The following is a 23,746-nucleotide window of genomic DNA, read 5'->3' on the forward strand; positions in this document are numbered from 1 at the left end:
CGCTCCCTGTCGAAGCATGTTTCGTCAGCCACCACAGACGGCACCGAAACAGACCCACCGAGGCGCGAAGGGGATTCACACCCGTCCTTGTGGGCGCCGAGGCCGGCGACACCGACAGAAGCGAATCGCTGATCTCTGCCATGGCGATGGAGCGGAAGAGGAGGGGCTGATCATGGGCCGATTTCCTCCAGCCTATCGTGGCTCAGACTGTAAACTGACCCATGCTATCATTGGCTGCAGTGCCTGTCGCTCAAATGGGAACTCAGAGAGTGATTAGTTTATGTGAATGTCAGTCAGCCTTCCTGTCTTTATGAGTTTGGATTTGGATTTATAACTGGACAGGAAGCAAATTGGGAGAAATGTGAGTTTTTATGTGATGGTGCATCAGTCTCCGAGTTACATTATTAACAATAAAAGGGCAAAGGCTGTGGTGAGGAAGTAGTTGATTTACTGGAGGTTATATTTGAGATAATATTGGAAGGGATATCAAACTTGGAATTGTTTGGGATATGATTTAGAAAATGGGGGGATTTGTGTTGATTAATGAGGGCCAAATGATTGTTACTGAAACAGAGAAGGTTGTGTTACTGGCTGAGATTCATAATCAGGATAATTTAAGTGAAGAAGTTAAACAATGTAGGGATAAGTTTTTCAGTGAATACCCTGATGTGCTGGAAGTCACCTGTAGCAATGATAGTATCACTGATGGAGAGATCTCTTCATATGAATTTAAGAAGTCTATTAATAATGCAGGTCAGGTGTCCCCAGGAAAGACTGATTTTTGAAATTGAAATTGTATATAATTCGTTTTTGTGAAAATATTAAATGTTTGAATTGTGCATCTACTTTCCTCATGGAAATGGAAATAATAGTGCCTGGTGGTCAGCAGCACAGGAGCGCCGCAGGGAACCGTACTCTCTCCGGTCCTGTTCACCCTGTACACATCAGACTTCCAATATAACTCGGAGTCCTGCCATGTGCAGAAGTTCGCTGATGACACGGCCATAGTGGGGTGTGTCAGGAATGGACAGGAGGAGCAGTATAGGAAACTGATACAGGACTTTGTGATATGGTGCAACTCAAACTACCTGCGTCTCAATATCACCAAGACCAAGGAGATGGTGGTGAACTTTAGGAGATATAGGCCTCATATGGAGCCAGTGATCATTAATGGAGAATGTGTGGAGCAGGTTAAGACCTACAAGACCTACAAGTATCTGGGAGTACAGTTAGACGAGAAGCTAGACTGGACTGCCAACACAGATGCCTTGTGCAGGAAGGCACAGAGTCGACTGTACTTCCTTAGAAGGTTGGCGTCATTCAATGTCTGTAGTGAGATGCTGAAGATGTTCTATAGGTCAGTTGTGGAGAGCGCCCTCTTCTTTGTGGTGGCGTGTTGGGGAGGAAGCATTAAGAAGAGGGACTCCTCACGTCTTAATAAGCTGGTAAGGAAGGCGGGCTCTGTTGTGGGCAAAGTGCTGGAGAGTTTAACATCGGTAGCTGAGCGAAGGGCGCTGAGTAGGCTACGGTCAATTATGGAAAACTCTGAACATCCTCTACATAGCACCATCCAGAGACAGAGAAGCAGTTTCAGCGACAGGTTACTATAGATGCAATGCTCCTCAGACAGGATGAAGAGGTCAATACTCCCCAATGCCATTAGGCTTTACAATTCAACCGCCAGGACTTAAGAACTTCTTAAAAGCTATTATTAATGCTTTTTGAGATAGTGATTTAGATGCATATCATATTTTTTACTGAGTTAAGTATTGTATGTAATTAGTTTTGCTACAACAAGTGTATGGGACATTGGAAAAAAGTTGAATTTCCCCATGGGGATGAATAAAGTATCTATCTATCTATCTATCTATCTATCTATCTATCTATTCGAAAACCTGGCAGATCCCCATTTGATCCTTCTAGTTAAGGGCCTATATCGTGAATGTCTCATTTAAGTAAACTTATGGAATGTATGGTAATCAAGCGCTTGAGTTATATTTTGGAAGGAGTGGTGATAAAGTGTTTTATTAGAGTGGATTTTGGAAGGGTGAAATGACATTAGATTCAGTTTGAGGTTTGGAAGATGATATTCGGAAAATACAATTAAATAAAGATGTTGCAATAGCAGTATTTCTTGATACTGAAAAGGGAAATGATATGGGAGAACGGACTTTTGATTAAATCAGGAGTGAGGGAGACATTATATAATTTTTCTGAGTTTATTTTGGATGGACTGTCCAAGTATCGGTCGGCATGTTATGTTTGTGTTTCTATGAGATAGAGAATGGGTTCCCACAAAGCAGTATTTGTAGCCCTTCATTATTTAATATTATGATTAATGATATTTTCTCTGAGATGGGAAAATGGGATACCCTGGGTAAATCACAATATACAGATGACGTAGCTTTATAGATTAGACGTATAAATTGCAATTTACAATTAATAGGTCAAACAGTGGGCAGATTGATGAGGATTTTAAGCTTTCAGTCGTTAAAACACATTACGTGGTTTACAAACAGCATTAATAAACTTGCACTTGATTTTAAATTATGTCATTAATATCTTGAGGAAGTGTCAGTGGTAAGATTTCTCAGTATGTGGATGGATAATAAGCTGACGTGAAAGCACCTATCAGTAAAATAATTGATAAATGTAAAGGAGCTTTAAATCTCCTCAGACATCTGTGTGCGTATTCTTGGGTGCTACATGAAAATCTTTGTTGACCAATTATATTTGTTTAATTTCATCTGCTCTTGATTATGTATGTGTTGCTTATGGATCAGCTTCATCTTCAAATTAAAACTGTTTGTATGTGATACAATTACAGACTTTAAGATTGTGTTCTGGTGTGGTAATGTTGTCTCCTGTTTTGGCTTTACTGATTGCAATGGGACAATTGCCCTCAAAGTAACAGAGGTTCAATAAGTTCAACATACTGGATTAATTTGCGGGGGCAAGGAAATGATCATCCTGTTAAAGGTGTGCTGGAGGATGGTTGGGGACATCACAAGAAGAGTGTTTTTTGTTTTGGGTGGCTGGGTTCTTATCACGCTGGGAATATGGGTGTATTTGATTATACAATATGTCCCACTGTAGCTTTCTCTGTAACCCCACCTTGTTTGTTCCAATGACTTCAGTTGATTTTGGGTTACATGATCGGATTCAGTTCTGCCTGAGAGTCTGTTGGATCATCAGTATATTAATGAAAGTTATTATCATACAGTAACCATTTTTACAGATGAATCAAAAGATAAGTTAACTGGGAATTTTGGTGTGGCTGTTTTTGTGTGCCTCAATTGCAGGTAATGATAAAGAAATGACTTATAACCATTTATCAGCATAGGAAGCAGAATTCTTTCCCAACGGTATAGGCTTACAGTGGTGGAGGAAATTGGTCCTTGTAATTTGCTCAGAATACATTTTGGTTTTGATGAGTCTTAAACAGGTCATTCTGGCAGTAGGTCAGATTGACTGTTGGAGACTTGTCAAACGGTATTTCATATATAAAGTTTGATTTATATGTCTGCACATTATGGGCCCTGCACATCACACTGTTGAGGGAAATGATAATGTTGACTGTTTAGCACCAAAAGCTGTTAAATGTTAAGCTGTGGATATAGACCTTCCACTTAGCAAATTAGAAGCTAAAGGGTTGGTAGTATTAAGAATTAGGGGCTTATGGCAAGACGTAGGATAATGGACATCAGGACAGACACCTTTACAGAATATATAAACCTGTTGGGTTTATACAAGAAGGGCTTTAAACAAGGGAAGGAATGATATTGACTCGACTTAGAAATGCCCACACTATGCTTAATTATGCCTTGTAACTAATTGGAAAACTTCATTCTGTGTCGTGTACATTTTGTCATTATGAAACTGTCGAAACACATACTATTTCAATGTGAAGCGTAGAAGGCTGAAGAAAAATCAAATGCAGTCTTCAGTACAATCTTTGCGAGGGTAGATAGTTTTCAGATAAAAACTATTTAATTATGGGACTGACTTTAAATCAATTCACAGTTTGAGCTGGAAAAGGCATGTAATAATTGTGTTAAACCTAAGGAAATGACATATAGTGTAGCAAAGGTGAGTGGGATGTTGGATTATTGGGATGTTTTTAAAATCCAACAAAAGGCAATGAAAAAAGCCATAAGAATGGTAAAGATGAAATATGAGGGCAAACTGGCCAATAATATAAATCAGGATACTAAAATTTTAGTTTTCAGTTACATGAAGAGTGAAAGGGAGATGAAAGTTGATACTAGACCACTGGAAAATGATGCTGGTGAAGTAGTAATGGGGGACAAAGAAATGGCAGATGAACTTAATGAACAATCTTCACTGTCTTTTCCGGTCAGCACCGCCCCCACTTGTCCCATTTAACCTGTCTCATTACAGCTGGACTTTAGGACCCGCCGCCCGCAGCTGCTGCTGAATCCCCGGTGTTTCTGTTCGGTTGACGGATGCGGTGAACGAGTTAAAATTAATCGATCGATAATTCTCATGTCGTGTTTATTTCACTCCATAGAACCATAGAACACTACAGCACAGAAAACAGGCCATTTGGCGCTTCTAGTCTGTGCGGAAACTTTATTCCGCTCGTCCCATTGACCTGCACCCAGTCCGTAACCCTCCAAACCTCTCCCATCCATGTATCTATCCAATTTATTCTTAAAACGTACGAGTGAGCCCACATTTACCACTTCAGATGGCAACTCATCCCACACACCCACCACTCTGCGTGAATAAGTTCCTCCTAATGTTCCCCCTAAACCTTTCCCCTTTCACCCTTAAACCATGTCCTCTCATATTTATCGTTCCTAATCTAAATGGAAAGAACCTACTCGCATTTACTGTCTATATCCCCCAAAATTTTGTAAACTTCTGTCAAATCCCCCCACATTCTTCTACGCTTCAAGGAATAAAGTCCTAACCTGTTCAATCTTTCCCTGTAACTCAACTCCTGAAGACCTGGCAACATCCTAGTAAATCTCTGCACTCTTTCAATCTCTCCAGCCTCTCCATGGATACCTCATGTCTGAACTTTCTGAACTAACCTTGCATGTAGGACTTTGTCAAAGGCCTTACTAAAGTTCATATCTTTTCCTTCTCCTACTTTGTTGGTAACCTCCTCGAAAAACTCTTCAAGATTCATTAACCACGATCTACCATGCACAAAGCCATACTGACTATCCTTAATCAGCCCTTGGCTGTCCAAATACTTGTAAATCCGATCTCTCTGAACATTTTACAATAATTTACATACTACTGATGTCAGGCTCACTGGCCTGTAATTACCTGGTTTACTATTGGACCCTTTTTTAAACAATGGAATAACAAGAGCTACCCTCCAATCCTCCGGCACTGCACCCGTGGCTGAGGACATTTTACATATTGCTGTCAGGGCCCGTGCAGTTTCTACTCTAGTCTCTCTCATGATCCGAGGAAATATCAAGTCAGGCCCGGGGGATTTATCTACCTTTATGTGCTGTAAGGCAGTAAGCACCTCCTCCTCTGTAATCTACAAATGTTCCATTACACTACTGCTTGTTTCCCTTCCTTCCATATACACTATGCCAGTTTCCTGAGTAAATACTGATGCAAAAAAACTGTTTAAGATCTCCCCCATCTCGTAAGGCTCCACACATAGAGGACCACTCTGATCTTCTAGGGGAGCAATTTTGTCCCTTACTATCCTTTTACTCTTAATATACTTGTAGAAACCCTTCAGGTTTTCCTTCACATTATCTGCCAAAGCCACCTCATGTCTTTTTTTTTCCTTCCTGATTTCCTTCTTTAGTATTTTCTTACGTTTTCTATACTCTTTAAGTAACTCATTTGTTCTTTGTTGCCTATACCTGCTATACACTTCTCTTTTTCTTAACCGGATTGCCAATATCCCTTGAAAACCAAGGTTCCCTATGCCTGTTAACTTTGTCTTTAATCCTGGCAGGAACGTGCAAACTCTGCCCTCTCAAAATTTCACATTTGGAGGCCTTCCACTTACTGAACACATCCTTGTCAGGAAAAAAAAAACTTATCCCAATCCACTCTTCCTAGATCTTTTTTCATTTCCACAAAATTAGCCCTTCTGCTATTTAGAACCTCAACTCGAGGACCAGGCCTATCCTTATCCATAATTAACTTTAAACTGATGACATTATGGTCACTGGACCCAAAATATTCGCCTGCACATACTTCTGTCACCTGACTGTCTGGTTTCCTAATAGGAGATCAAGTATTGCATCCTCTCTCATAGGTACCTCTATATATTGATTTAGAAAATTTTCCTGAAAACATTTCACAAAATCCAAGCCATCTAGCCCTATTACAGTTTGGGAGTCCCAGTCAATATGTGGAAAGTTAAAATCCCCTCCTATTACAACTTCCTGTTTCTTACATTGGTCTACTATCTTTATACAGATTTGCTCCTCCAATTCTCGCTGACTATTGGGCGGTCTGTAATACACCCCTATTAGTGTGGTCACACCTTTCCCGTTCCTCAGCTCCACCCATATAGCCTCTGTAGACAAGCCCTCCGGGCTGTCCTGTCTGCGCACAGCTGTGATATTTTCCCTGACTAGTAATGCCACTCCTCCCCCTTTCATCCCTCCCCCTATATCATGTCTGAAACAACGATATTTCTGTCATGTATAAACCTTGGGTGAGAGGTTATCTTTTTGTATTAATGTATGAAAAATAAATTGTAAATTCTACCAATGGAACCTCTTACTAAAGGAATTTAACATTGTTCACTGTTACTATTTAACAAAGGAGAGACTATCCAAAATATTTCCTAACATAGACAATTATTACGATAGGTGTAAAACTGAAGTAGCCCACTTTTTCACATATGTTCTGGTCATGTTCTTCATTATTTTCTTTTGGAAATCTTTATTTTCTACAATTTCTAAAGTTCTGAAAATTAATTTACAACCTACTGTATAAACCTTTGAATTCTGTCTACACATGCAGTCCTCACATGACATTAATCCTCCTCCACCTCACTATCTGCTCTAACACTCTGGTTCCCCTCCCTCTCCAAATCTAGGTTAAATTCCCTGAAGCAGCACGAGTAAATCTAGCCGCAAGGATGTTAGTCCCCCTCCAGTTCCGGGGCAAACCGTCCCGTCGGAACAGGCCCCACCTTCCCGGGAACAAAGCCCAATTGCCTAGAAACATGAAGCCCTCCCTCCTGCACCATCTCCTTAGCCACTCTCCGCAATTTTATATTTACAGGGACTTTACTCCTGACGCCGGTCACGGCACCCGACCCGTTTACAGACCTGGATCGGAACCGGGGCAGATTCTCAACCACTGGTTTCCATCCCGAGTCCGGAAGAGAGGATAAAGTTTCTCCGTGAATTTATTCCCAGTGAAGGTGTGGAGATGGGACTTGGTCTCCGCGTTGTAAAATGAAACTGTCCCGGACTCGTAACTGAGATAAACTCCCACCCTCCTGGGGATGGGACCGGCAGGGAGACGGGACTCGGGGGAGGAGAGATCACGGGTCACGTCATAATCCCGATGTAACACGTCACCATACCGCCCGATGACCCAGAATCCGGTCTCCGGACTCAGACTGAACCATCCCTTCCTCTCCACAGACTCTGCGGCGACTCCCAGCCACCAGAACCGATTCCCCGTCACCTCCACCTCCCAGTAATGTCTCCCCGATGTGAATCTCTCCGATCCCAGCACACAATCCCAGTCTGTGAATCTCTTCCCGGTGTCAGGGAGATTCCTCCAGGTCGGGGTCCGTCTCACACTCTTCCGATCATCAGACACCTCGAGATACGGACCCGCCGTTTCCACATCCAGGGTGACAGAGACTGGGGGGAGAAGCAGAGAATTAGAGAGTCCCCGGGGATCGGGGGGGGAGACTCGGAAAGCGCGGCCTCGGGGATCGGGGGGGAGACTCGGGCAGCGCGGCCCCGGGGATCGGGGGGAGACTCGGACAGCGCGGTCCCGGGGATCGGGGGGAGACTCGGACAGCGCGGCCTCGGGGATCGGGGGGAGACTCGGGCAGCGCGGCCCCGGGGATCGGGGGGAGACTCGGGCGGCGCGGTCCCGGGGATCGGGGGGAGACTCGGACAGCGCGGCCCCGGGGATCGGGGGGGGGGAGACTCAGGCAGCGGGGCCACGGGGATCGGGGGGAGACTCGGGCAGCGCGGCCCCGGGGATCGGGGGGAGACTCGGGCGGCGCGGCCCCGGGGATCGGGGGGAGACTCGGGCAGAGCGGCGCCGAGGATCGTGGGGAGACTCGGGCAGCGGAGCCCCGGGACCGAGGGAAAGGCCTCTGGGCCTCAGGAACCTTTGACTCGACAAAAGCGGATGGACAACTCATGTCTCCCCAAGGGTTTTACGCTGGACAGGGGACACTGTGGTTTTCCCGTAGTTTGGCGCGACAAAAGCGGACACTGGACAGAGAGCAGAGAGACCCCTGGCCCTTGACTCCTCAGACAGGGGAAACATCCTCCCTCACTCCTGCCTGTTGACCCCTGAAAGAATTTTGTGTTTCCATGAGATCTCCTCTCATTCTTCGAAACTGGGAACAGAGAACATAGATCAGTACAGCACAGGAACAGGCCCGTCATTCAATGTTCACATTCATTTGTGAGTGCGAAGTGGGGCAGTGTGATGGTTTGAGACAGTAAAGGAGGTGACAATGGGAACCAGTAGGGGAGAGATGAATGGCAGATTGAACCAGCAGGGGGAGGGGTGGAAAGCCCGTGGGTGAACTGTGTGTGTAGACGTAATGAGAAGCTGGAGGGGGCAAAGATGGCAGATGAGGACGACTTTGTCCCCTTTCCCACAACCCCATCCCCCGCAGCCCCTCATTAGGACAGGGGATGAATTTGCAGGAACCCTTAAGCAACACAGGTCTTGATGAACTGTTTCAGTCCGAACCGTCGACTGTTTATTCTTTTCCATAGAAACTTCCCGGCCTGCTGTTCCACCAACAATTTGTGTGCGTTACTCTGCTTTAAATATACTCAATTATTTGGCCTGACACAGCTGCCTGTGGCAGATTCACTATCCTGTGGATAAAGTAATTCCTCCTAATCTCTGTCCTAAATGGACATCCCTATAGTCGGAGGCTGTGCTTACCGTTCTCGACCCACCCACATCCTCCCAACATCAACTCTCTCCAGACGGGTGTCAGAGAGATCTGGCAAGACCCTTCATCAGGACCTGTGTAGCTTGGATTACCAGCATCTGCAGATTTTCTCCTGTTTGATTTTTAAAGCAGAAGCTAATAAGTAAAGTTCTTGATTAGAAGGTTGGCGTCATTCAATGTCTGTAGTGAGATGCTGAAGATGTTCTATAGGTCAGTTGTGAGACAGAGAAGCAGTTTCAGCGACAGGTTACTATCGATGCAATGCTCCTCAGACAGGATGAAGAGGTCAATACTCCCCAATGCCATTAGGCTTTACAATTCAACCGCCAGGACTTACGAACTTTTTAAAAGCTATTATTAATGCTTTTTGAGATAGTGATTTAGATGCATATCATATTTTTTTATGGAGTTAAGTATTGTATGTAATTAGTTTTGCTACAACAAGTGTATGGGACATTGGAAAAAAAGTTGAATTTCCCCATGGGGATGAATAAAGTATCTATCTATCTATCTATCTATCTATCTATCTATCTATCTATCTATCTATCTATCTATCTATCTATCTATCTATCTATCTATCTATCGATCTATCTGGTCAGAATCTCAAAAATTATCGGGAGGAGGCAGGAGAATAGGGTTGAGGTGGATAATAAATCAGACATTCTTCTAAACTCGCGTGAGTACAGGCCCAGAACCATCAAACACTCGTCATATGTTAACTCTTTCATTCCCGGAATTATTCTTGTGAATCTTCTGTACTCCCTCCAATGCCAGCACATGTTTTCCAATAGAATGGACCAAAACTGCTCACAATACTCCGTGTGGTCTGACCAATGCCTTATAAAACCTCAGCATTACATCATTGCTCTTGTACTCTAATCCTCTTGAAATGAAAGCAAACATTGAGTTTGCCAATCTTACCACTGACACAAACTGCAAGTTAACCTTCAGGGAATCCTGCACAAGGACACCCATGTCACTTTGCACCTCTGATTTTTAAATTTTCGCCGTTTACAGAATTGTCTATGCCTTTATTCCTTCGACCAAAGTCATACCTGCCTAAGTTTGTACCTGTCAAACTCTACCTGTGCTACAAGATCCTTATTACGTATACTGGTGCTTTCAAATAAGACCATAAGACAAAGCAGCAGAAGCCAGCCATTTGGCCCTTCGAATCTGCTCCGCCATTTTATCATTTTACCATTCTCCCATTTAGTCCCACTCTCCACCTTCTCACCATGACCTTTGATGCCCTGGCTACTCACATACCTATCAATCTCTGCCTTAAATACACCCAATGACCCCGCCTCCACTGCCGCAAGAAATTCACAGATTCACCACCCTCTGGCTAAAAAAATTTCTTTGCATCGCCGTTCTGAATGGTCGCCCTTCAATCCTTAAGTCATGCTCTCTCGTACTGGACTCCCCCATCATGGGAAACAACTTTGCCACATCCACTCTGTCCATGCCTGTTAGCATTCGACATGTTTCTGTGAGGTTCCCCCTCATTCTTCTAAATTCCACGGAGTACAGTCCAAGAGCGGTCAAATGTTCCTCACATGTTAACCCTCTCATTCCCGGAATCATTCTAGTCAATCTTCTCTGAACCCTCTCCAATGTCAGAACATTCTTTCTTAAATAAAGAGCCCAAAACTGCACACAGTATTCCAAGTGAGGTCTTACCAGTTCCTTATAGAGCCTCAACATCACATCCCTACTCTTATATTATATTCCTCTAGAAATGAATGCCAACATTGCATTCGCCTTCTTCACCACCGACTCCACCTGGAGGTTAACCTTAAGGGCATCCTGCACGAGCACTCCCAAGTCCCGTTGCATCTCAGGACTTTCAATTCTCTCTCCATTTAAATAATAGTCTGCCCATTTATTTCTTCTAACAATGTGCATGACCATACACTTTTCAACATTGTATTTCATTTGCCACTTCTTTGACCATTCTCCTAATCTATCCAAGTCTCTCTGCAAACTCTCTGTTCGCTCAGCACTACCGTCCCCTCCACCTATCTTTGTATCATCAGCAAACTTAGCCACAAAGCCATCTATTCCATAATCCAAATCGTTGATATACAACGTAAAAAGAAATTTTCCCAACACAGACCCCCGTGGAACACCACTGGTAACTGGCAGACAACCAGAATGGGATCCTTTATTCCCACTCTCTGTTTCCTGCCAATCAGCCAACGCTCTATCCACGTATGTAACTTTCCAGTAATTCCATGGGCTGTTATCTTGTTTAGCGGCCTCATGTGTGGCACCTTGTCAAAGGCCTTCTGAAAATCTAAATACACAACATCCACTGCATCTCCCTTGTCTAGCCTACTTGTAATTACCTCAAAAAATTTCAATGGGTTCGTCAGACAGGGTTTTCCTTTAAGGAAACCATGCTGAGTTTGGCCTATCTTGTCATATGCCTCCAGGTACTCCGTAACCTCATACTTGACAATTGACTCCAGAAACTTCCCAACCATTTCTCAAGCTAACAGGTCTATAATTCACTTTTTGCTTCCTTGCCCCCTTCTTAAATACCAGAGTGGCATTTGCAATCTTCCACTCCTCCGGAACCATGCCAGAATCTAGTGACTTTTGAAAGATCATTGCTAATGCCTCCGCGATCTTCACAGCTACTTCCTTCAAAACATAAGGGTGCATTCCATCTGGTCCTGGAGATTTATCTACCCTTCGACTATTCAGCTTCCTGAGTACTTTCTATGTCGTAATTGTGACTGCGCACACTTCTCTTCCCTGACACCCTTGAGTGTCCGGTATACTGCTGATATCTTCCTCAGTGAGGACTGATGCAAATACTCGTTCAGTTCCTCAGCCATCTCCTTATCTCCCATTACAATTTCTCCAGCATCATTTCTATCTGTCCTGTATCCACTCTCACCTTTTTTTTATTCTTTATATACTTGAAAAAGCTTTTAGTATCTTCTTTGATATTATTTGCTCGCTTCCTTTCTTAGTTCATCTTTTCCCTCTTAATCGCCTTCTTAGTTTCCTTTTGTAAGCTTTTAAAAACTTTCCAATCCTCTGTCTTTCCACTAATTTTTGCTTCCGTGAATGCCCTCTCCTTTGCTTTTAGTTTGGCTTTGACTTCTCTTGTCAGCCACGGTCGCATCCTTTTTCCATTCGAAAATTTCTTCTTTTTTTGGAATATAGCCGTCTTGCACATTCCTCACTTCTGGCATAAACTCCAGCCACTGCTGCTCTGCCGTCCTTCCTGCTAGTCTCCCTTTCCAGTCAAATTTGGCCAGTTCCTCTCTCATGCCACTGTAATTTCCTTTACTCCACTGCAATACCGTCACATCGGATTTCGGCTTCTCTTTCTCACATTTCACAGTGAACTCAATCATGTTACGATCACTGCCTCCTAACGGTTCCTTCACCTCAATCTCTCTAATCACCTCTAGGTCATTACACAATATCCAATCCAGTACCTCTGATCCCCTAGTGGGCTCAACAACAAGCTGTTCTGAAAAGCCATCTCGTAGACATTCTACAAATTCTCTCTCTTGAGATCCAGTGTCGAACTGATTTTCCCAATCTACTCGCAAGTTAAAATCCCCCACAATTATCATAACACTGCCCTTCTGGCAAGCCTTTTCTATTTCCTGTTGTAATTTGTAGTCCACCTCACTGCAGCTGTTAGGAGGCCTGTAGATAACTGCCATCAGGGTCCTTTTACCCCTGCGATTTCTTAGCTCAACCCAGAAAGATTCTGCACCTTCCGATACTATGTCACCTCTTTCTAATCATTTAATATCATTTCTTACCAATAAAGACATGCCACCCCCTCTGCCTACCTGCCTATCCTTCCGATACACCGTGTATCCTTGGATGTTCAGCTCTCAGAGACATGCATCCTTTAGCCACGTCTCAGTGATGGCCACAAAATTATACCTGCCAATCTGTAACTGTATGACAAGATCATCCACCTTATTCCTTATGCTGTGTGTATTTAGGTTTAACACCTTAAGTCCAGTATTTGGTACTTTTTATTTTGATTGCACTTCAACTCATCTCAGTGGCTGCAAAATTTGCCCCATCATCTGCCTGTACTTCCTGACATCTTTACTGCTCACTATCTTAGATTTATTTCTGTTTTCCACCTCCTGCCCTCTATCATTCCGGTTTCCAATCCCCCTGCCAAATTAGTTTAAACCCTCCCTAACAGCTCTATTAAACATTCCCGCTATGATATTGATCCCCGTCGGGTTCAGGTGTAACCCGTCCTTTTTGAACAGGTAATACTTCCCCCTAAAGAGATCCCAATGATCCAAGAATCTGAAGCCCTGCTCCCTGCACCAGTCTCTCAGCCACGCAGTCATCTGCCTGATCCTACTATTCTTGCCCTCCCTAGCACGTGGCACAGGTAGCAATCCTGAGATTACTACCCTGGAGGTCCTGCTTCTCAGCTTCCTACCTAACTCCTGGAAATCTCTCTTCAGGACCTCCTCCCTTTTCCTCGCTATGTCATTGGTACCAACATGTACCAAGACAGCTGGCTGCTCGCCCTCTCCCTTCACAATATCCTGGACCCGATTCGAGGCATTCCGTACCTGGCACCTGGGAGGCAACACACCATGCGAGTATCTCTACCAGGCTCACAGAATCTCCTGTCTGTTCCCCTGACTATGGAATCCCCTATGACTACCGCATTCCTCTTCTCCCTCCTTCCCTCCTGCACAACAGCGCCAGGCTCAGTGCCAGAGACCCGGTCACCGTGGCCGTCCCCTATCAGGTCATCCCCCTCAACAGCATCCGAAACGATATACTTGTTGCTGAGGGGGGCAGCCACAGGGGTGCTCTCCACTATCCGGGCATTTCCCTTCCCTCTCCTGACAGTCACCCAGTTTTCTGACCCCTGTAGCCTAGGGATGACTACCTCCCTGTAGCTCCTGTCTATCACCTCTTCATTTTCTCTAATAAGCAGTAGGTCATCAAGCTGCAGCTCCAGATCCCTAACACGGTCTCCGAGGAGCTGAATCTCGGTTCACCTGGTGCAGATGTGGCTATCAGGGAGACATCCTACCTAACTCTACAGGGATGAAACAAAGAAAGATAGGTCTACTCACCCACTTACTTCGCCAAACACACGAACTTTTTAAACCGTTAGCTAATGTGCCCTGTTGTTCCCCCGTCCGTCCGGACCGATTTGCCAAGCGGAGAAAAAGAGTCGGTGCCTCGCTCTCGCCTCTTCCCGTTACCGCCTAAGCCCGTTGAGCCAAAGCCCTACACTCTGCTGCCACCCACTCCGCTGCCCGCTGTATAGGGTGGTCATCTTTTTAAACTCTCCCCGCTGTCCTGCGCAGTCTTGCCGTTCTTGTACGCAAAGTTCTTTTTTTTAAAAACTGTCTTCCTTCAGAATTTAGCTCCCACGCCGCCCTTCTTGTCCCAATCTAAAAAAACACCTTCAGTCCTGTATTCATCAGCCTATTCCACACTGTCCACATGAAATTCAGCAAGGCCTTTGATGTCGATGATAGACCACACTTGGAGCATTGTCTGCATTTCCGGTTCCCGAATATGGGGTGGATGTCATTACACTGGACAGGAGGCTTCAGGAGGATGTTACCAGGACTGGGGGCTTGGGTTAAAAGCAGAGAGTGGATAAGCTTGGGCTATTCAGCTGTAGTGTAGGATGTTCAGGTATGACCCCTTATCAAGGTAAATAATTCATAAGGAGCTTCAATAACGTTTTTTTTCCCAAGAAATGTGAGTACAGAACCAGAGGCCTCAGATTGAAAGTGAGACAGGAAATTTTTATGAGTGGTCTATCGGATAACATTCTCATAGAGAGGGAGGTTGGTAAATGGAATTTGCCCTCAGATGCTGTAGAAACAGGTAAAAATAAAATATTTTAAAATAAATTTGGGCAGGTACACAGATGGGAAATGGTTAGAGGGATGGGGGGGTGTGCAAACACACACAAATGGGCCATGCTCAAGAAGACATCTTAGTCTTGCAGATTAATGAAGTGGGCCGTGAGTTCAACATCCATCAAACCATCCCAGATCATCCTCCTGAGGAATCTCACCCCGGAGTCTGTCTGTGAAGTGTTGATGTGACGTCACGTCAAAGGGCAGCTCAGTGCCACAGAACAGACAGACTGGGTAAGGACGGCAGATTTCAACCCTAAATGGGAGTTTGTGCCTATTTCTGTGGACGTGTGTCACACTCTGATTGTGTGTGTGTGTGTGTGTGTGTGTGTGTGTGTGTGTGTGTGTGTGTGTGTGTGTGTGTGTGTGTGTGTGTGTGTGTTTGTGTGTGTGTGTGTGTGTGTTCATTGTTGTAAATATCCGTGTGGTGTGTATACACATTGAAGGAGAGTGTGCACACTGAAGAATTTGTATGTTACAGTGTGTCATCACATGTCTGGTGTGTGTTGACAATGTGTCACACGTGATTGAGTTGTTTAAATGAATAAATGACTCTCTGAAGAGATTGGTTTCCAGGTTACTGAGGGAAATAACAACGAACATTGCTGAGGCTCTGACTACAATCTGCCAATCCTTCCTGTGTATGTGTGTGAGGGAGCTTTGCCAGGTCGGTTATGCTGTGTGTGCTTCTCCCGAGATGAAATCTTGACCCATGTCAATGCTTGTTGGTGTGTCTGAGCTCATTCTCACAATGCTTCAATGTAGTGGTCTGATCACCATAAGACATAGGAGCAGAATTAGGTCATTTGCCTATCGAGTCTGCTCCGCCATTCAATCATGGCTGATCCTTTTTTTCCCTCCTCAGCCCCACTCCCTGGTCTTCTGCCCGTAATCTTTGATGCTGTGTCCAATCTAGAACCTATCAAGCTCTGCCTTAAATACACACAAGTTCCACAAATTCAACAGCCGCTGGCTCAAATTTCATCGCAATTGTTTTAAATAGACCCCCCTCTATCGTGAGGCTGTGCCCTCTTGTCCTAAACTCCACCACCATGGGAAACATCCTTTCCACATCTACTCTGTCTGGGCCTTTCAACATTCGAAAGGTTTCAATGAGATTCCCCCTCATCTTTCTAAATTCCAGCCAGTACAGACACAGAGCTATCAAACGTTCCTCGTATGATAACCCTTTCATTCCTGGAATCATCCTCATGAAATGAACCTTCTGCAATGCCGGCACACCTTTTCTTAGATGAGGAGCCCAAAATTGTTCACAATACTCAAGGTGAGGCTTCACCAGTGCCTTATAAAGTCTCAGCATCACATCCCTGCTCTTGAATTGAATGCTATCTAAACCCCTTGAATTGAATGCTAACATTGGATTTGCCTTCCTCACCACTGACTCTACCTGCAAGTTAACCTTTAGGGTGTTCTGCAGAATGACTGCTAAGTCCATTTTCATCTCAGCTTTTAGGGCTTTCTCCCCATTTAAAAAATAATCTGCAGATTATTTCTACGACCAAAGTGCATGACCATGCATTTTCCAACATTGTATATCATTTGCCACTTTCTTTCCCATTCTCCTCATTCAAGTCCTTGTCCAGCCTAACTGTTTCCTCAACACTACCGGCCCCTCCAGCAATCTCTGTATCATCTGCAAACTTGTAAACAAAGCCATCTACTCTAGGACAAGAGGGTATGACTTCAGGATTGAAGGACTTCCTTTTAGAACTGAGATGTGGAGAAATTAGTTTAGTCAGTGTGTGGAAAATCTGTGGAATTTGTTGCCACAAGTGGCTGTTAAGGCCAAGTCATATTTAAAGCAGAGATATATAGGTTCTTGATTAGCCCGGGTATCAAAGGGTGAAGGCAGGGGAGTGGGGACGACTGGAAGAATTGGATCTGCCCATGACTGAATGGTAGAGGAGACTTGATGGGCCGAATGGCCTACTTCTGCTCCTATATCTTATGGTCTATTCCATCAGCTAAATCTTGATATACAGCATAAAAATGATGGTGTCCTATCACTGACCCCTGTGGAACACGTGTCACTGGCAACCAACCAGAAAAGGCTCCCTTTACTCTCATTCGCTGTTTCCGACCAATCAGCCAATATTCTAACCATGCCTGTAACTTTTCTGTAATACCATGGCCTCTTAACCTGGTTACCACCTTCATGTGTGGCACTTTGTCAAAGGCCTTCTGAGATTCCAAATATACAACATCCACTACATCCCCTTTATCTATCTTGCTTGTAATCTCCTCAAAGAATCCCAACACGTTTGTCAGGCAGGATATTCCCTTAACGAAGCCATGCTGACTTGTCCTATCTTGTCCAGTGTCACCAAGTATTCCATAACCTCATACTTAACAACTGACTCCAATTTCTTCCCAACCACAGAGGTGAGGCTAACTGGTCAATAATTTCCTTTCTGCTGCCTTCCTCCTTACTTAAAGAGTTAAGTGACATTTGCCATTTTCCAGTCCTCTGGCACCATGCCAGGGTCCAATGATTTTTGAAAGATCATTTGAAATGCCTCCACAATGTCTACCACAACCTCTTTCAGAACACTAGGGTGCAGTTCATCTGGTCCGGGTGACTTATGTACCTTTAGGGCTTTCAGCTTTTTGAGCACCTTCTCCCTTGTAACAGTAACTGCACTCACTTCTCTTCCCTCGCAGCCTTCAACACCGGGCACAGTGCTAGTGTCTTCCACGGTGAAGACTGATGCAAAATATTTGGTTTATCTGCCATCTCTTTATCCCCCATTATTATATATCCAGCCTCATTTTCTAGCGGTCCTATATCCACTCTGACCTCTGTCTTATATTTTCACAGTACTTGAAAAACAATTTCATATTGTTTGCCGGCTTGTTTTACAAAGACAGGTGTGTAAAAATGGCCTGAAGGATCTTTGGAGACCAGAGTCACCCCAACCACAAACTGTACCAGTTGCTACCATCCGGGATACGGTACCGCAGCATAAAAGCCAGGAGCAACAGGCTCCGGGACAGCTTCTTCAACCAGGCCATCTGACTGCTTATCTCATGCGGAGACAACTTTATCTCTATGTTATATTGACTAGCATGTTATACATATTGTTTATAATAAATTACTATAAACTGCACATTGCACATTTAGACAGAGATGTAACAGAAAGATTTTTAATCCTCATGTATATGAAGGATGTAAGTAATAATGTCAATTTAATTCAATTCATTTTCATGTTTCATTTTTCCCCTCCCAATCATTCTTTTAGTTCCGCTCTGTAGATATTTAAAAGCTTCCCAATCCTCTGTCTTCCTATTAATTTTTGCTTTGTTGTATGCCCTGTCTTTTGCTTTTCCATTAGCTTGTCTTCCCTTGTCAGCCACAGTTGTACTATTTTGCCATTTGAGTATTTATTTATTTTTGGAATACATCTATCCTTCACCTTCCTCATTTTCCCAGAAACTGACACAATTCCTGCTCTGCTGTCATCACTGCCATCATCTCCTTCCAATTTGCTTTGGCCAACTCCTCTCTCAGACCACTGTAATTTCTTTCACTCCTCTGAAATACTACAATGTCAGACTTTACTTTCTCCTTATCAAATTTCAAGTTGAACTCAGTCATGTTGTGAGCACTGCTTCCTAAGCTTTCTTTTGTCATAACATTGTCCTTTTAATTTTACCAACCTGATTTTCCCAATTGACCTGCATGTTGAAATCTCCCATGGTTATCATAACAGCTCTACTGGATTGGGTGTTATGTATTGAACCAGAGGTGAGTAGTTAAAAGAACCTGCCAGTCTTGTCCTTTACCCTAAAAGGAACATGCAGGTCCTGGACTCCTGAAATCACACTTGTAAAGGTAAAGGTCTCACAGTTGGCAGATGCATATTTCCTGTAAACAATCTTGCCCAGTCAACCACTGCAAGATCCCGCTTAATGGCTCCCAAATTTGCTTTGATCCTGTTGGAGTTTCTATGATAACATATCCTTATGTCTAAGTGGCATCTATACGGCCTCATTAGATATTTCAGGTACAAGTGATGTCGTCTATACAGATCATTATTCCGTCCATTGCATTCTAGATGGTCACCCCCCTCCCTCTCTGTGAGCAGGTTATTCCTCCACCAGAAGGAGGAATTTGCTTTAATCTGTCAAATTATCCTGTTCCTACCCTCACCAGCACGTGGCACAGGCAGCAATCCAGAAATTACAACCCTGGAGGTACTGCTTCTGAGCTTTCTACCAAGTTCTCCAAATTCTATTATCAAGATCTCATTGCTTTTACTTCTTATGTAATTGATCCCAAAATGGACCAGGATATCTGGCTCTTTTCCCTCCCTCTCTAAGATGCTGTGGACATGATCCAAGACGTCCCTGACCCTGGCACCCAGGAGGCAACATACCATTCGGGTTTCCCGTTCACATCAATAGATTCTCTTGTCTGTTACCCTGACGATTCAGTCCCCGATCACGACCACTCCCCTCTTCTGCCTCTAACAACAGTGAGAGATGCTGATCCAGAAGGTGGAAGACCTGTGTCAGTCAGAGTCTGCATGAAGGACTTGTGAATTTTCCTGTCAATCCCTGTCACCACACTGATACCTGCTTTTATTCCCTACAATATTATCGTCAGTATTAAATTCCCAGCTCCTGTGGTAGGATTCAAATTCATGTCTTGAGGTGTTAGTTCAGTGTGCCTGGGATCAGGACACAGTGTTCATCTGCCAGTCCCGTGTATTGATTGTATTGTGATCCTGTGCTGTTGTGTCCAGGGGTCTGACATCTCCAGCTGACCATGGACAGTGATGCCTCCCAGTCAGTGGGGTTGATGTGGAATAAACTTCAGTTCCCCTTCAGTCCATTATCACAAACCATCTTTGTCTCAAATTATAGCTTAATCGTGTCTCATAAACAAGGAAAAATGAATCTTTGTAAGTTTTACCTCGGTTAATAGCATCAAGTGTTTCTCTCAGCACTGTGTTCAACAAATAGAGGTGATCGAATTTTTCAACCGGTAGGACCTCATCTGTCACTGACAATTCCTGGACATCATCACTGATTCTGTAAATATTAAACTGCTGGTGATAAACTGGAATTTTGAAGTATTTTACAAATCCATACAGAGTTTCAGTAAAGAGCATGTCCTACCTCCTGTTCCAACGAGCTTCTTCCTGAAATAAATTAAAGCACAAATCTGATTCGACTTGGATTTACTGTCCACGTCCTGAATTTCATACAAATCATTACAAGGTGTTGACAATTGCCACTCCCACAGTCACAAACACACACCAGGAATACAGAACCACGGGGAAAATTACAGGGAATGTTTCTGAAAATTAGACCATTACTGAGAGGATGAAACTTACAGGAAAGACAGGACAGGCTGTGCATTTTCATCTGGATAAGATGTCAGAATGATAAAATGGAACAATTTAAGATTAGTGATGGATTTGATAGTGTGCTGTTGGAAGAAGTACCTCGATTTATTGCTAACACGAGAGGACACAGGTGTTGGGAAGTAGTACGGAGGAGATGTCAGAGGTAAGTGTTTTGGAATGGGTGGAATGAGCTGTCGGCAACAAAGGTGGAGGCGGATGCGATAGGGTCTTTCACAAGACTCCTACACAGGTACATGGAGCTTGGAAAAATAGAGAGCTATGGGTAACTCGAGGTAATTTCTAAAGTCAGTAGATGTTCGACACAGCATTGTGGGCCAAAGAGACTGTATTGTGCTGGAGGTTTTCTTTGTTTCTATGTTTCTATTTGTGGGGAGACCTTCAGTCAAAGATAAAATGTCAGGTGGTTTTTAATAAATCCCACAAGAAATTTAGTGAAGAGGATGTGGAACTCAGTGCCACAGGAGTGGTTGAAGTAGAACAGCAGAGATTGAATGTAATGGGGAGGCTGGATAAACACATGAGGGACCAGGGAGTTCAGGGTACTGTTGCTGGGTGCAGTGAGTAGGTGGCAGGAGGCTTGTGCAGAGGGGAAATTGATAGAAGATGGACCGAATGGCCTGCTCATGATGGAGAATGGGACACAATCCCATGTAAAACTTATCTGAAAAATTAGAGACAGTGGAAGTTTCTGTAATCTGATGGAAACCGGATATGGAGGATAAGTCTGATGTGTGGGTCACATTCTTTATTCTCACTGATTGACAGGGAGACCCTCACACCCACCACACCAGACACACTCACAGCCTGTGACTGGAACTGGGTGTTAATGGGAGTTTTAGAGGATATTTAATGCGGTAATTAAGGGCACAATCAGCAGCTCTGTGTTATGATCAGAGTAAATCATTTCAGAGAAGATTACATTCTGTCCTGGGATGTACAGAAGCTGTGGAAGTCCAGTTTTGGGGAAACAACAACCCTGAACAGATGCATCAATAGGTAACTGGTCACGTGAGGGGGCGTGACAATAACGAAGGGAAAAAGATATGTATTCATGCTTTGCTCTGATATGTTTTGAGCTGGGGACGGGCAGATATCATATCTTTTGTTGACAGATTTGTTGCAGCTTAAATTACGATTAATTACGCTAAAGTTTCATCGATTCAATATAGTATGTTGCTAACAAATGAGCGAATATATATCTTGGACATTTTGGAACATCATTAGCGGAGTGATTGGATGGCGCGATGTACAAGTCTATCAATCTGTGTGAGATCGCCCCCAGCGGCAATTGATTTGGTAGAATTGGCCTCTGTGCTGTGTTTATTTCAAATATACCACTGTTCATTTAGTTCAATTTGACAAAATAGATTGAAATGTAATCCCTCACCTTGAGAAATATCACACCGTCTTTTTGATTAATCTGTTCCTTTAACTTTGAGATGTCTTCCTCAATTAACCTTATATTCGCTTGAATCTCCCGAAGATTTTGCTCCATTGGATTTAGAATCCACTGCACTTCCTTCCTGAGATCCCTGAGTAAGCTCTGCTCTTTCTCAGTGATAATCTGGCGCAGTTCAGCAAACTGGGATGTGATGTGGATCTGAACGCTGTGTGACTGTTCCTGTCGAATTAAAGGTGAAGATTAATTTTCTTTATTGCACTGTTGTATTTCCTTCTGACATTAAGGTGCCCAAATCGGTCCATTGAAGTACATGCTAGTTCTGAGAGCATTCTTGTCAACACCATTCTCTCACATTTTCCTGAAACCTATTCTCCCCATTGACCCATTAACTCCCACCTGATTCACGTACACCCTCCCCCACCTTCACACGGTTAATTGTAATTAACCATTCATCCAGCATGTCCTTGGGATGTGTCTGAAACTGTCATGGCCACAGGGAGAGCATGCAAACTCCACACAGACAGCAGCAGAGGTCAGGGTCGAACCCTGGTCACTGGAGCTGCAATACTCTGCTATTCTGCATTAAAGGGAGCTAAACTCAACAGTGTTATCAGAAATTCCGCTCAGGAAGCCTCACCCGAACTCCGGAAATCTTCTCTTTCTGTTGCTGCTCCTTTTCCTGGAAGTCTGATTTCTTTTTTGTGAGAGAGTCTAAGGAAGATTTTAGCTGATCCTGGAGGTCAGAGAGTGAAGGAAATAGAAACAAAGATGCATCAAAAGCAACAGGTGATCAAACCCGATTTTCACACATAATGCCGGAGGAACTCAGTGAGTCAGGCAGCATCTATTCAGGGGAAATAAACAGTCGGTGTTTCGGGATGAGACCCTTCATTAGGACTGGGAAGAAGTGGGACAGAAGCCAGAATAAAAAGGTTGGGGATGAGAACCAGTTGACAGGTGATGGGTGAGACAACGTGAGGGGGAACGTGGGGGAGGGTGATGAAGTGAGAAGCTGAGAGGGGACAGGTGGAAGATGTAAAGGGCTGGAGAAGAAGAAATCTAATACTAAAGGATAATCGGCCATGGAAGAAACGGGAGGAACTGGGCTGTTTGCGGCCCTGAATGGTGACGAGGGAGGAGGTTAGGAGTCAGGTGTAGCACTTGTCCCGATTGCAGGTGTCAGTGCCAGGAGGGAGATCAGTGGAGAGGAGCGAATGGATAAGGGAGTTACAGTACATAGAGAATGATCCTTACAGAGAGCGCAGAGTTGTGAGGAGGGGTGGGTCTGGGCTGTTGGAGGGAGAGATGTGTTTGGTGGTAGAACCCCGTTGGAGATGGCGAAAGTTGCGGGGAATAATGTGTTCGATGTGAAGGCTCCTGTGGTCCCAGGCAGAAGAATGGAGGATAGAGTGAAGATCAGATTCGGCTTAGTTTTACCTTGTAGAGTGTAACAGCTTCTTTAATCGGCTTGAAGCGGTGCTCTCTGTGTTCCTGCGCGTCTCTACAGATCACACAGATCAGTGTCTTGTCCGTTTCACAAAACAGCTTCAGTTCTTCCTCATGTTCCTCGCAGTGACGTTTACTTTCCTTCCCTTTCGGATTCAGGTTTAGCTTTCGGACTTTTTCGGCCAGATTTGCTAAGGCCCGATTCACCCTGAGGGTGCGGTCAGTAAACACCGCTCTACATTCCGGGCAGGAGTTTCTCTGCTCCCTTTCCCAACATCGTGTGATACAAGAGCGACAGAAGTTGTGCCCACACTCCAGTATAACCGGGTCGATGAAGAAATCCAGGCAGACGGGACAAATTACCTCCTCGCTCAAACTCTCGGCCTGTCCTTTCGAAGCCATGTTAACTCCCAGCACTTCCTGATTCAGAATGCCTTCACTTTCGGGGAGCTGCTGATCCCCTGCAGTACCGCGATTGTCC

At 44.2% G+C, this 23,746-nt stretch overlaps 1 protein-coding gene across 1 annotated transcript in view; it reads right to left on the reverse strand.

The window, feature by feature from the left end:
• Positions 1-23,746, reverse strand: part of LOC140720209 (zinc-binding protein A33-like) — a 75,586-nt gene that overhangs the window by 28,333 nt on the left and 23,507 nt on the right. The window contains exons 2-6 of the mRNA XM_073035096.1: positions 23,257-23,343; positions 22,457-22,552; positions 21,805-22,038; positions 20,167-20,189; positions 19,961-20,079 (exon numbers count right to left, since the gene is read on the reverse strand). Of these exons, the coding sequence (XP_072891197.1) occupies positions 19,961-20,079; positions 20,167-20,189; positions 21,805-22,038; positions 22,457-22,552; positions 23,257-23,343 (559 nt within the window). The remainder of the gene's footprint in view (positions 1-19,960; positions 20,080-20,166; positions 20,190-21,804; positions 22,039-22,456; positions 22,553-23,256; positions 23,344-23,746) is intronic.

Source organism: Hemitrygon akajei, unplaced genomic scaffold, assembly GCF_048418815.1.
Source record: "Hemitrygon akajei unplaced genomic scaffold, sHemAka1.3 Scf000038, whole genome shotgun sequence".
Taxonomy (NCBI): domain Eukaryota; kingdom Metazoa; phylum Chordata; class Chondrichthyes; order Myliobatiformes; family Dasyatidae; genus Hemitrygon; species Hemitrygon akajei.